The 12703-nt window shown below is 43.8% G+C and overlaps 1 protein-coding gene across 2 annotated transcripts in view; it reads right to left on the bottom strand.

Annotated features, from left to right (window-relative positions):
- Positions 1 to 613: 613 nt before the first annotated feature.
- The window catches only part of SLC15A2 (solute carrier family 15 member 2), a gene marked incomplete at its 5' end in the record, with an annotated part of 53917 nt that continues 41827 nt past the window's right edge, over positions 614 to 12703 (bottom strand). For both annotated transcript variants that reach the window (XM_083865342.1, XM_083865341.1), the window contains one exon: positions 614 to 12145. In XM_083865342.1, the coding sequence (XP_083721468.1) occupies positions 11969 to 12145 (177 nt within the window). In that variant the 3' untranslated portion in view covers positions 614 to 11968. The remainder of the gene's footprint in view (positions 12146 to 12703) is intronic.

Raw genomic sequence — 12703 nt, 5'->3', positions numbered from 1 at the left:
AGTTTACCCTTGGTGTGTCCAGCTGGTAGCTGCACTTCACAAACTTTCCTCAAAGCCTTAATAACCCCTGGGCAGAAAAAGGCTGCAGATGTAACCCCAGTGACAGACATATTCCCAGACTGGGATGTGCTTGAGGTGGAATGATGAGCAGTTTCTTGCTGCTGCCCCACACATTTTGCAAGCTGCTGTTGTCAGTGAATCTTCCCTGGCATTTACAAGGAAAATGCCTGTGTTCAGCTCAGGGCCTTGAGCCACCCATCTCCTCAGGAGTTATTAACAGGAACATCATAGCTGGCATATTACTGTGATTGATGCTGTATCAATCAACTGGAAAAGTGTTAAGCAAGCCTTAAAAAGAAGTGAGATGAAGGTTTAAATATCAGGCTAAAACGTCCATGTTATGGGATTATTCCAGGGTTGAAAACACATGTGCAGAGGTGCTGATATCCTCAGCTGTGCCCGTCCCTGTCCCTGCTGCTCCACCCTGGCCACTGGCCACACTGGTTCCATGGGAAGTCAGTAATGAGTGCTTGCATTGCAAATGACTGTATGCACTTTAAGTTCATGGTTTTATTGCTTATCAAACAAAATATAATAAGAAATACTCTCTACTAACACATTATTTCAAGCCAAGCATGTTTTTATTCTGTTTCATCAAGTCTGTTTTGATTTGGCCTATCTTTTTTTAAGATTGATGTGATAAACTACACTTGGGCTTGCCAACTTTAGTCATTTTTGCTAGTGTGACATTTGGTATTTCAGAACTCAGGTGGGAGGCCTCCTCTTTTAAGGAGAGTCTCAGATTTTCTTGCATTAAAACAAAAAAAAAAAAAAAAATGTGGCCAGGTCAGTTGAGGAGAAATTTATGTGTGCTATTCAGTTTGTCATACCCAAAAGGCAAACAAACAAACAAACAAACACCTTCCACAAGAAAATCAAAACAAACAAACACAACAACAACAAAAGCTAAGCAAAAAAAAAAAAAAAAAAAAAAAAAAAAAAAAACCCGAAAAACACAACACCAAACAAAACAAAACTAACTCTCAAATGTGTTATCTTTTAATCATCTGTCATTTTCAAACACTATGCCCTTAGGGAACCCAACTCACAGATTTTCTGCCAACAAAGAGTGACTTTTCTTAAGAACAAATTCACTTCTCATCTCCAAAGCCAGGCCCACACAGCAGTGAATTCCTGTACTGTGCATGCAAAGCCCAAGATCAGAAACCACAGGGCAGGGATGGCCCAGTGCCCAGGACGTGCTCTGAAGGGGGTGCTTCATGCATTCTTTCAGTCTCTATTCCAGTGCTGTGTTTTCTCCCAGAAGATGCCCCTGATTCCCCTGGGGATGCATCAGGCTTCCCCAGGGGGGTGTAGCACCTTCCTTGCTTCACCTGCAGCCATCTACAGCAAAAACAGCCTTCCCAGGCAGATGTTGGCCATCAGCCCTTTCTGTGTCCTTCACCTCGTGCTCAGACCTGGAGCAAGTGGAGAAGAAGCCCGTGCAAAGCGTGGGTGTGTTTTACCACTCCCAGGACCTGGGCTGAATGTTTCCCAGTGCTTTACAGAGAACCAAATCCAGCTTGTCCTTCTGGATCTCTTTTCCATAGAGGGTCAAGGGGGTCTCTTTTCTCCCCTGGTTGTGCTCAGAAAGGACTTTAAAACATTTACAGCCTGAATAGACCCAGCAAGCTCAGGGCTGGCAGAGAAAAAAATACTCATTTTGCCAGCCCTTCATGTTAAGTGCCTATATTTAAAATGACTACATAAACTAAAAAATTATTAACAGGTCTAAGCACTTTACCAGGCAAATCCAATTTCTTCTTAGGAGAACTGGATGGAATAAAGCTAAAAAATTTGCTTTGAGGATGAGATTTAATTCAAAGTGTCAGTGTTAGTTCTTCTACTGCACTTGTAGGTTTAGAGAATAAACCTGTTTGCTAGCAAACAATCGTCTTAAACAAGATCATCATTAATCCTGAATTCAGCTGTCAAAAGGACTGAGACTGCAAACTAAGAGGGAACAAGGAAAACCTGGTAATTTGTTTGTTAAATATTTGTAAACTGTCATGTCAGTAATGGATAATAAGAAAATTTTGAGCCGCCAGAGCTGATGCATAACACAAAGCTTTGCTGTACTGCACCTAAACTATTATCAATAGCACATTTATTATAATAATAGATGAAAAACAAGCTTCCTGGCTGAAAAACAAGATCAATTTGAGCTCAAGCTATTTGGACATGTTCTAAATGTTGTAATTAAAATGCAGCATGAATGTTCCTTTAAAAAAAAAAATAAATAAATAAAAAGAGAGAGAGAGAGAGAGAGAGAGAAGGAGAAAGATAGCCTTGCTACAATTACATATGCCACCAAGCCCTGACTCAATATCCTGACCCTGAGAAAATAAAAGAACAGACAAAATTGTATTTGTGTCCAGTCAGACATTTCTCATCTCCAGGGCTTGCTGCAGAGCCTAAGCTAACATGACTTTTCCTGTTGGGTCAGGATCCAGCCCAGCCTTGAAGATTTGATGCAGGGAGTCAGCCCTGGTTGCACTGAGCCCCCTGTGCCGGTCAGGATTTGATCACAGTCCAGAAAAGAATCCCAGCTGAGCTCTATCTTGCTGCAAAAGCAACGGCAGTTTATGGTGGAAAAAACCAAAAACAAAACACAAAAAAAATTATCAAGCAACTGTTAAAAAATATAAAGACGCCACCTGTGTGGAAGGTTTCATTCCTGGACCAAGTGCTTTGGGGACAGAAATGGCTGGAGTGGCTTTCTCCCCAGCAGCCTCCCGCAGCGTCATCAAAGCAGCAGCCCCACCTCCCGCAGCAATTAGACCCTCACTGACACTTCCAGGAGCTGCCTGTCGCCCTGGAGAATTAGACTCTTCTTTTGTTCTGATAAAGAAGTGACTAGTGAGCTAAAGCAATCTCTTGGTAGCTCTCTAAATAATTGTGTTCTCTCATGTCTTTTAATCATAAGTCCCACGAGGCTCATAATACCACATGTGCACTCCAAATTGGCCCATCAGCTCAGTTTATCAAAGGGACTTAATTTAATCCTAGTCTTTGATGGAGACAGGAGCGGTCAAAGTCCGCCCTAATGATTTTCTAAGTTTACTTATCTTGCAGATTTGGGGCATGAAGGGCACTTGGACTCCAAGTACAGCATTGATAACAGGAAGCCACGAGGAAGAAGACAAAATTGGCAAGAACTTGACAGTCTGAATCAAGAGAAATCTCAGCAAAAACCTGGAAAAACAGTGGAGACTGAAAAGGCAAAATAAATCCCATGACTGGTGCCACCACAAGTAACAACATGAGACTGGTAAAACTAATTGCTGGAGGCAATATCTACCTCTGATGAATGTCACAGCTGTGAGAGACCCACCAAGGAGAGGCCAAGAGGAGAGAAATCCAAGCCAGGAAATGCAGAGGCAGAGGAAAGCAGGCACAAAATGCTGTGGATGATGGAGCTGCTCTGACCTGGCAGCATCCCCTCCCAGACAGAGCAGGATGCAGTAGGCATGAAGAACACAGCTTTGCGTGGAAAAGTGCCTGTTCTTCTCTAAAAAGCTGAAAGGAAGCTCAGAACTTTCAGAGTTGAGCAGGTTCTGTCTAGGTGCATCTTTTAACACCACTAGAATGACTTCTCTGCTCATTTTCAGCCCAACAGGTCAGTGGACCCCAGGAGGTGTAATACAGTGACACCAGTTAAAAAATGCTGAGCAGACTGAAACAAAAACTCAAAGAAAGGAATCAAAATCCCTAGCTTCAAGGGATGATGAACAGTGAACATTAGGACCAAAGGCATCACACAAGGGTTTAATGGAAAAGATAAAAGCCCAGCCTCCTCCTGAGACAGCTGACAGGAGAAGACTGGAGCAGTGTTTCACTCCTGAGCTGTAAGTGATGGATGTGAACACAATGCAAAAAAAAAAAAAAAAAAAAAAAAAGAATTAAAAAAAGAATTTAAAATAGAAGAAGAAAAAAAAAAAAAAAAAGGAAAAGAACTTTACTAGACAAAACCCAGCTGGTTCTGAAGCTCTCAATGGCCTTTAATAGTTTTCAGCTGAAATGGGAGAGGGACCTCAGAGCCTGCATTACAGAAGCTTGAGAAGTGCTGCAGGCTGTGGGAAATGAAGCACAAGCCCTTTGGTTACAAGCAGCACATACAAAAGGATGATGCAAAGGAGGAACAAAGAAATCCTCCAATAGGGATGTAAAGGACTGTGCTGGCACCATTAGTGCAGAGGGATTCTTTGTGGCACTATCAAAGTTTTGGTGGTAGAGGGATAAAACCTCTGCCTGCAAACAGTCAAGGCCATTTATTTATTTTACATAGAGAATGCACGTGGTTCAGGACAACCTTTGGGGATAAAATGTAAAGAAAAACAGTTATATTAGCTCCAAAAGTAAATCCACAACCAGCAGACAGCAAAGGGTAAAATGCAAACATTACCCAGGCTGGCTAATCCCCACAGAAGGACTGACTGGTTAAAAACATGTCAAATCCTTGGTCTCATGCAGGAGGTGCTCTTTGGAGAGATGGAGGACCTGAATTTGAGGAGAGCTTCCAGGAAGGTGCTTGTGGGTGGGCAGAGTGAGAAAATCCAAACCTCCCCTTGCTCCAAGTGGAGAGATGGAGGACTGCACAGCTCCTTGGCCACCCTTGAAATAACAGGGCAGCTGATGACACTGGCTGTGGTGAGAAAGGAGAAACAAACAGGAGAAAGGAGAAAGGAACACGCAAAATTAAATACACTTTATGGAAAGAGGGAACTGTCTTCTCTTTGCTCTGCAGATTTTGGGCTGTATAAAGTGTCAGGAAGAAAAGCTGGCACTGACAGCCCATGACTGGCACACAGATGGGCTGGCCAGTGCTGGGCCTGGGAGCTGCCCCAGAGAGGCATCAGAGCATCTGCTGGCCTCTGCTGAGCTCAGGATACAACAGGAGCCTTGCATGTGGGGAGCCACTGTGAATGACAGCAGTTTGGCTTTTTGAAAGACAGCAACTCCTGGTGCCTGGTGGATTCCTGGTGGCCTGTTTCACCTCTAACTTGGGCAGGAAAAATCCATATTGGCACAGCACCTTTGAAAGGTGCCTTTTTTGGTGAGGACAGCATGAAGGCTGCTTGGAAAGTGTTTTGATGCACAGGTTAAACTGAGAAAGTGCCTGAACAAAGGCTCCCAGCAGCTCTAAGCAGACTTGGGTAGAGTCAGAGCTCTGAGCAAATTCACTTCCGTTTGAAGAAACTTCATTTGTGAGTGGTACATAAACACAGTGAGGTCTGGGAGATGCCAGTTATTACCCAGGACTTGGTCACTGGGGATGGACAAGTAGACCAAGAAGAAGCAGAAAATGCCCTGCCAGGATGCAGCTTGCTGCTCCTCAACCACAAGATTCAGAAGCTGAAGCCTGGCAGCACATAGTAATACACAGTGATAACACAGGGTTCTCAGCAGAACACTGACACTGACTTTTAAAAGGCCAAGCCTGGAATGGCCACAGAGCCAGCCCCACTGACACCAGCTGGCACTGGTGACAGAGGAGGTGCCTCTTTCCACCAGCTGCTGTTTCCATGCTGAGAGGAGGCCTGTTGTTGCAAAGGCACCCCACTGACCACACACCACTGCTGAGACGGACACAGCCTGTGTGGCTTTCTCTCACTTCTGTGCAAGAGAGAGACTCTCAAACTGGCTGATATGGCAGGGCCATAAATAATGTGTAAATAGGCTGGGGCCACAGGCAGCACCAATGGATGCTCCAGGGCTGATGACAGCAGTGTGTTGGTCCAGAAGTCCCTGTGGCTTGACTTGGCACAACACAAAGGCTGACTATGGGCAGCTAACCAGGCACAGGAGGGGTGGGAGGGAGATGCTGGATAACCTCTGTGCTCTGAACTGATTTGCATACAGAAGATGTGTCAGGGCATACAAAGTTGTGACAAAAAGCCAGAGCCAAAGCAGCCAGGGCAGATGCTGTTACCACCCAGACATTTGGCTCTGCGTGGTCTCTGCCCAGACACAGTTCTCCAGTGGGTCGGTAACTTTTCTGGATGCAGGAAAGTGGGCAGCATTATCCAGGACTGCTCCCAAGCAAACACGCTGCTGCTGCCAGCAAAGAGGCTGCATGAGTGGAGGAATATGCAAGGTGCTGAGGGCTGGCAAAGTCACCAGGGAGAAGTGACTTGTGGGGAGGAAAAAACAGGGTTTGGGACTGAGGGGGCTGACTGCCATCAAAGGGAGTCATTTGGAGCTAACTTGGGAGTCTGAAACAAGAGGAAAACCAAGCTGCAGCTTGGAAAGGGTACATGGCAAGTCAGTTCAGCTTCTTTTTCTTACACACATGGGTAGATCTAACAGGACAGGCCAATGTATGCAACGACAAAAAATAATCTAATGAGAAATGTTTGCTTGATTTGTGGATCTTCATCTTTGTTGCCAGTTGTTGCATTGGTGGGTTCCAGCTACAGCTCCTCATTGCTCTGACTGAATCGCTAAATTCAGGTTTACATTTTTACTTTCTGTAAGCATATTACAATTTTAATTAAGCACTAAGTCAGTGGTTTAGCAGGTTTTGAGATTTTAGCTATTTATCTTGTTGATTACAGTTCTCTCAGGTCCTTAGTTGTGGCCTAAATTTAGAGCAATTCTGACTGACTGAGCCCTGCAGGATAACTGCTACAACTATTCATTAAAAATGAAGAGATCAGAGTTGATCAGCTGACTGTAGGAGCCTGCTGTGTGGTTGCTCTGCATCCTGACAGTCTTCTGATCTACAGGTGCTAAAGCCAGGTTAATGCTGATCTGCTGGCAAAACACAGCATGAAAAGACTTTGAGAAGATGCAGCAGCTCCTTGATACAAAGCTCAGTAAGTTTCCTTTCTTGTTGTCCACCTGAGACTGTGAGGAAAGAGGGATTTGAAGCAAAGTAATTATTTTCTTTCATGCAATTTCTATTAGGCAACACGAGCCCTTCTCAAGGCAAAATGTTTGTGTCCCCCATTTTTGTCTCTCGGGGGAGCACTGCAAGAGAAGAATGAGGGTCCTTGCTTTACAAAGCACATGGGAAGCTCCCTCAAGGAAGCAATGCCACTGCTCATGTTTAGCCAGCTTCATGTGGAACTTTGGGGCCTTTTTTCTAAATTGCTGGAGAATTCTAAAGACCCCACATCTACTTGTACACGAGAAGTTTATCACACACATTAACTTAACATGGAAGACTAGCTATCAACAGCTAGTGAATCCAGCTATCAACATGCAAAACCCTGGCCAGATCTGTCAACATCTGGGACCAGATGCATCTCTTAAATGCTGTTTTAAAATTCTGCCATCACAATAACAAATGAATTGATAATGAAATGCAGAGTCTGGTACTATCCAAAATTCAGCAGCTGTGGTATCTGCCATGGTGCTGGTCTCTGAAGCTTAAGCAGCTTGTATTAGAAAGTGGTTCTTGTAGCTCAGCAAAGAAATTCAATGCAGAGAAAAAAAGGAGATTATCCTTCTGTGTATGACCCTGGCTAAAACTTGTTAGCCACCCCTAACTGTAGCTCTCCCTCCTTTGCTAATCACATCTGTAATACCATTCAGTTGTTTGTTCTGTCCCAACAGTTAAGCCAAGGTGGTGGCTTCCATGGATGGTGGGAACATTGCCAGGGTACAGCCACCTCCTCCTCTGGTCAGTGCAGACCCACCAATGCTGGTCTTCATGCTGGTTTTTGCAGTACTCTGGAATGCCAAACCCATTTTCAAACCATGGGTGACCGTCTCCCCCAATGGCTCTTCACCACCAGGTAGGAGAGTGCTCTTCTGAAAGACCTGAAGTCAGCCACTGTTTAATCATCTGAGCTTTCCTCTTCTCTCATCTCATATTCTCTGCAATTAATTCAATGTAATTCATGGGGAAATTGGGAAGACCTTGACCAAACAGCCCTTTGTTTCTTTCTTGCCCATCAGTTTGCAGTTTCCTTGCCTCAGGCCAAAGCCAAGTAAAGTGAAAACTTTTCCTTTCACTCACATTTCACTTTGACAATTAAACTCACATCCACGTCACTGCTCAGTAAGCCACAACTTCCACCAGGGCCAGCCCTGCTTCAGTCTACTTTGTCAAGCCCCATTTGGGTATCCAGAGAGGAACCAGCTCCTGACCTGGCCAGGCTCCTGTTTCCCAGCCAGTGGTGACAACACACACCAGCTGCATCCAAGCCAGTCCCAGGCAGCCTTCCCACGGCTCATCTTCTGGAATTCTGGGATTGTGGTGAAAGGGAGATGGAAGAAAAGAGAGATGCAAGGCCCTTGAGCTGCATGGAGCAGCTTGCTACCTAAAGGCATCTGACTGCCTCAGAAAGAAGAGATAAGTTTAAGGAACCAACAGCCTTGTTTTGCTGTGTTTGAAATCTCATTTTTATGCTTATCTCATGCAAAACTGGAAATAACACTGGTCACACTTACAACCTGCTCAGGGGAAAAATGACAACAGCCAGTGCAAATGAAGGGAAACTTTCTGCACAAAAAAAAAAAAAAAATCCTTCTCAGAAAGCACCCTTCAGAGAAACAGATAAACACACATACTTGCAGAGCAAAGCCAAACGCCTGCAATCTTCATGAAGGTTTGTCCAGCAACACATCTACAATTTCCCACCACCTCTTCCCTGTCCATCAGCTGGAGAGGATAATTCCTGTAAGTCAGTTGGTGTGAGCTTTTCCTAATCTATGCCAGGGAAAGCTCCACCAAACAGCTGAGAGTCCTCAGTGGCAGTTGAAGCTGGACAGGCAGCAGACTGCTATTTCTCTATAGAGGTCCATACAGCTTTACATGTACTATCACTACTTTGGATCCTCCCTGTGATCCTAAAGTAAAGAATTTTGAGAAATAAAGAATATTTTTCTAAAATTGGGCATTAACAGCTGAGCATGGCCCCATTTCTGAGGTGACCACATGGAAGAAGAACCCAGAGACCTCATTACTCCATGGAATTAAGTCCCAAACCTTTGATCCAGTCTTGAGTCCATTCAAAAGTGATGCAAGGCCTCCAAGGATGGAGTTGTGGCTCTAAAACTGAAGATGTGCTATGCTGAATAAGCTATTTTTCCACCTTCTCCAGCTACAGAAGGGGCAGCTCATTGTTATAGCCCCCAGCCTGCTCCTGGCTAGTTGTGAACATGCCAGTGGAAATCCCTCCAAAACTGCTGGTGCATTCCAAATAAATGGGTCCAATTTAGCAAAGCTACAATAGGAGCTGGAGCAGCGGGGAAGGATCATACCAGCAACCAAGCAGGCAGATCAGAGAAGGAAAAAGCTTTCAATAGGTGATGACAATCAGGTGGGAAGAAGTAACCAGTTCATCTCTCAGAGAAATGTGAACAGAGCCTTACAGTCCTCTGAGCAATTCCTGGGAGGGGCTGCAGGAGCAACCCCCAGCCTCGTGTTAGCACTTTATTTGTAGCATTGCCTTCCTGCTCATAATCTTCCCAACTGTGAATTGCAATTTTTCCTTCCCCCAACATTATGGTGACGTTTTGGAACATGGAGATGTTTGGAACACGGAGATGTTTGGAAAGGGGCAATTTGGCATCAGGAGTCTAAGAAGCAGATACAGTTGACATGCTAAATGTATCTTTTATGAGTTTGGAACGATTCCTTTAAATTAAGCTCAGAGTCTGTGACAGCTTCTGGTAGTGTCGCCAATGAGGAAATAAAACAAAAAATAATCAAGAGGTTCTCAAGCAGATGTAGTCTTAGAGATCTGGATACCTTGCTTTCTCTCATGCAGCTTTGAACTGCTTACCAAGTGCTTCCCAAGGAAAGTGTTTCAATAATTTTCATTTGTCTCTTCACCACGTATGCCCTCAAAGCCCAATATACTTCCAAATTCAAGGCTTATAAAAAATTAAATGCTCCAATAATTCTAAATTGTGTTTGTTCAGTGTTACTGGAGCCTGGCCATTCCTTCAGTTTGGGGATTTTTGTTTTGTTTGCAGTGGGTGAAGGAAGAAATGCTTTCTATTAGTGCTTCAAGCTGGAAGCTGGTCAAACAGCATCACAGCAGAGTGATTCAGCAGCCTCTGAGCCGATTCACAGTGTGTCATAAAATGGGATTAGGAAAACAACAATGCTTGGAGGAGAAAGAACCCACACAAAGAATCACAGCAGGAGAACAATACCACAAAAAACAGAGGGGAATAATCCTCACTTGGCTTCTGAGAAGCAGGTTGGATGACCTAATAGGTGGCTTTCAATGCTCTTAATTCCCCATGGAGTTGCAGGGTTCAGCTGCCCGGATCCAGCCACCACACAGCTTAATAAATGTCTCTGCATGGACTGAACCACCCCGAGTGTTCCTGCGTGCACATCTGCAGCCTCTTCTCATTTATCTGATGACACATGGTCCCCCCCTGGCACAACCCCAGATGCTACTTCACAGCAGGCAGGAGCTTATGCAGAACTAGTGGTGAAAGTCCATGCCCATTTAGGACAGGAAGCAGAGGGAGCAATCTTAGGCTGTGAGCTAGAAACCAAAAAGCTGCATTTTCTTAGTGTTACTCGAGAAGATACACACACTGGCAGCACAGCAAAGGAACTGAGGTGTCAAACTAAGTGTATTTCCTAGCACTGTCCTGAACAGGAATTAAATTAAATGTGTATTTTGTGATCTCCAAGAATCAGCAACCGCCTATGGCCAATGCCAAGATGGAAGAGGGAAGCATAATTTAAAATCTATTCTCTGTGAACCTGAAGATCCTATTGACAGCTGTGTTTTAAATTAGGCCATACCTGTTACAACTGTGGCCTTGAAGTGACAGAGGAAGGGAGGGTCTCTCTCAGGAGTTTTACTAGATCAGCAGTGGTTGAATTACTCCTATGCAGAACATGAAATCACAGCTTCACACAGTTGAGGAAAATCAGGCAATTATATCACAATTCCAATAAAATTGCTATATCCAAAGGTTGGTAGCAACAGAAAAACAAGGAGCAAAATCTCATATGCCATGGTCTCCTCTTGTAGACTGAAAAAATGATAAAGTGCATCCTTGTAAATAACTCACTGCAGGATGCCTGGAATTTTATAGAAACTACTGCAACTTGTCTCCCAGTGGGGAATAACTGAGGCATGAGATAAGAAATCAGCCATATCCTAACTTGCAGTGACAGGTGCTGTAAAAGAAAATGCCCAATAAAGGCTTAATGTATAGGAAGATGGCAAATAACTGTCTGGAATTCTGAAATAAGGAAGCATAAACCAATTCTCTAATCATGTCTAATCAAAGAATACCATCAGTTGCTAAAAACTTCTAGGGAAAAAAAAAAAGGGTATTGGAGAGGTGGTAGCATGCCTGCCTTCGTCAGCAGTGTTTTGGGAATATTTTAGCCTGCAGAATTTAATTCCCTGTTATAACTTCTGAGCCTGAAGGTGAAAATCATAAATCAGAACCATTCATAACCTGCAATAATGGGATGAAATACTCATAAGGAAAGTTACATGATGAAATCCTTTGGGACTGTGTGTAGTCCTTGATGATAGCATTAAAAATCCTTCTGTCACTAACATCTATTCTTCTCTAAGTCCTATACTAGTTTTTCCTCTTTCTTCTCTTATAACATCTCCAGATTTTTGTGTCATATAGCATACCTTCTACCCTTCCTCCCTGCTGCCCTAAATATACGTTTAAGGCAAAATCATAGGAAAGCATTCCATGCTTTAAAAGATGGGCAGGTTGTAAATTACACTGTAATTACTAATAAGGGCTTTTAATACCTGAGGAGCTTTCCCAGGGAGTTTTGCTCTGATTTCAGGACCCCCATTGTTTTTATAGAGGGCTATTTGGTCCGATTTATAAGGTGGCTACATTTTGAGTAATAAAGACTGCAATGCTCTATAATAAAATAACACTGTCCCCACCCTTCTTTTACCTTCTCGTAACTAAGTTTAAAAAACCAAAAATCCCAACACATGATGTGTTAGAGCTTTGTTTTCTGAGTAACAAGACCAATCATGTTTCCTCTGCTTGAGGTGTCTCTCTTCTCTTCCTTTTCTTCTAGGTCCTCTGGATCCACACTGACATAGAAATATCCCATGATGGAGAAAATAATGCACACAGCAAAGAGGAGAACAGTGAACAAGACAAATTCAGCCCACTAGGAAAGAAAAAAGAACAGCAGGTCAGGAGACCCCAGACTCTCAGTCCAGAGGATATCTCTGCACTTTCAAGTGCTTTTTAAAGAGCTGGGTGAAAATTATTTTTTAGTTTCCAAACTGGTTCACAAGATAGAAACTTTCTCATCCTGTTTTGTGGTATATGCTTGTACACATAATGTAATTACAAATATGTGATACCTCTTCAAACAAAACAGTTAGATTGAGTTGGTTTCATTAAACCTTTTCTTACAAATCTGACTGGAACATATCTACCTGGGTTTTTTGCCTACAAGATCCTTTTGGGAGAGGCAGATTCATGCTGGCCAGAAATAAGCCCCAATTCACACCTTCGTGGCATCATCCCAGAAGTTTCACAGCCTAAATTAAACTACCTCTGCACCACGACCTCCCCCCCGTTAGCCTGACATCTCAGGGATGCCACAGGCAGCTGGCCTGGCAGGATTCCCCGAGAGAGACCCTTGAGGAAGAGCTGAGGGCACACTGGTCTTGTTTCTGCTGAGCAACTCAACGTGTGGCTGCCACTGAGTCCAGGTCCA

The sequence above is a fragment of the Zosterops lateralis genome, assembly GCF_965231275.1.
Source record: "Zosterops lateralis genome assembly, chromosome: 7".
Taxonomy (NCBI): domain Eukaryota; kingdom Metazoa; phylum Chordata; class Aves; order Passeriformes; family Zosteropidae; genus Zosterops; species Zosterops lateralis.
Note: the sequence above shows the minus strand (reverse complement) of the source record. Positions and strands in the feature narration are given on the sequence as shown.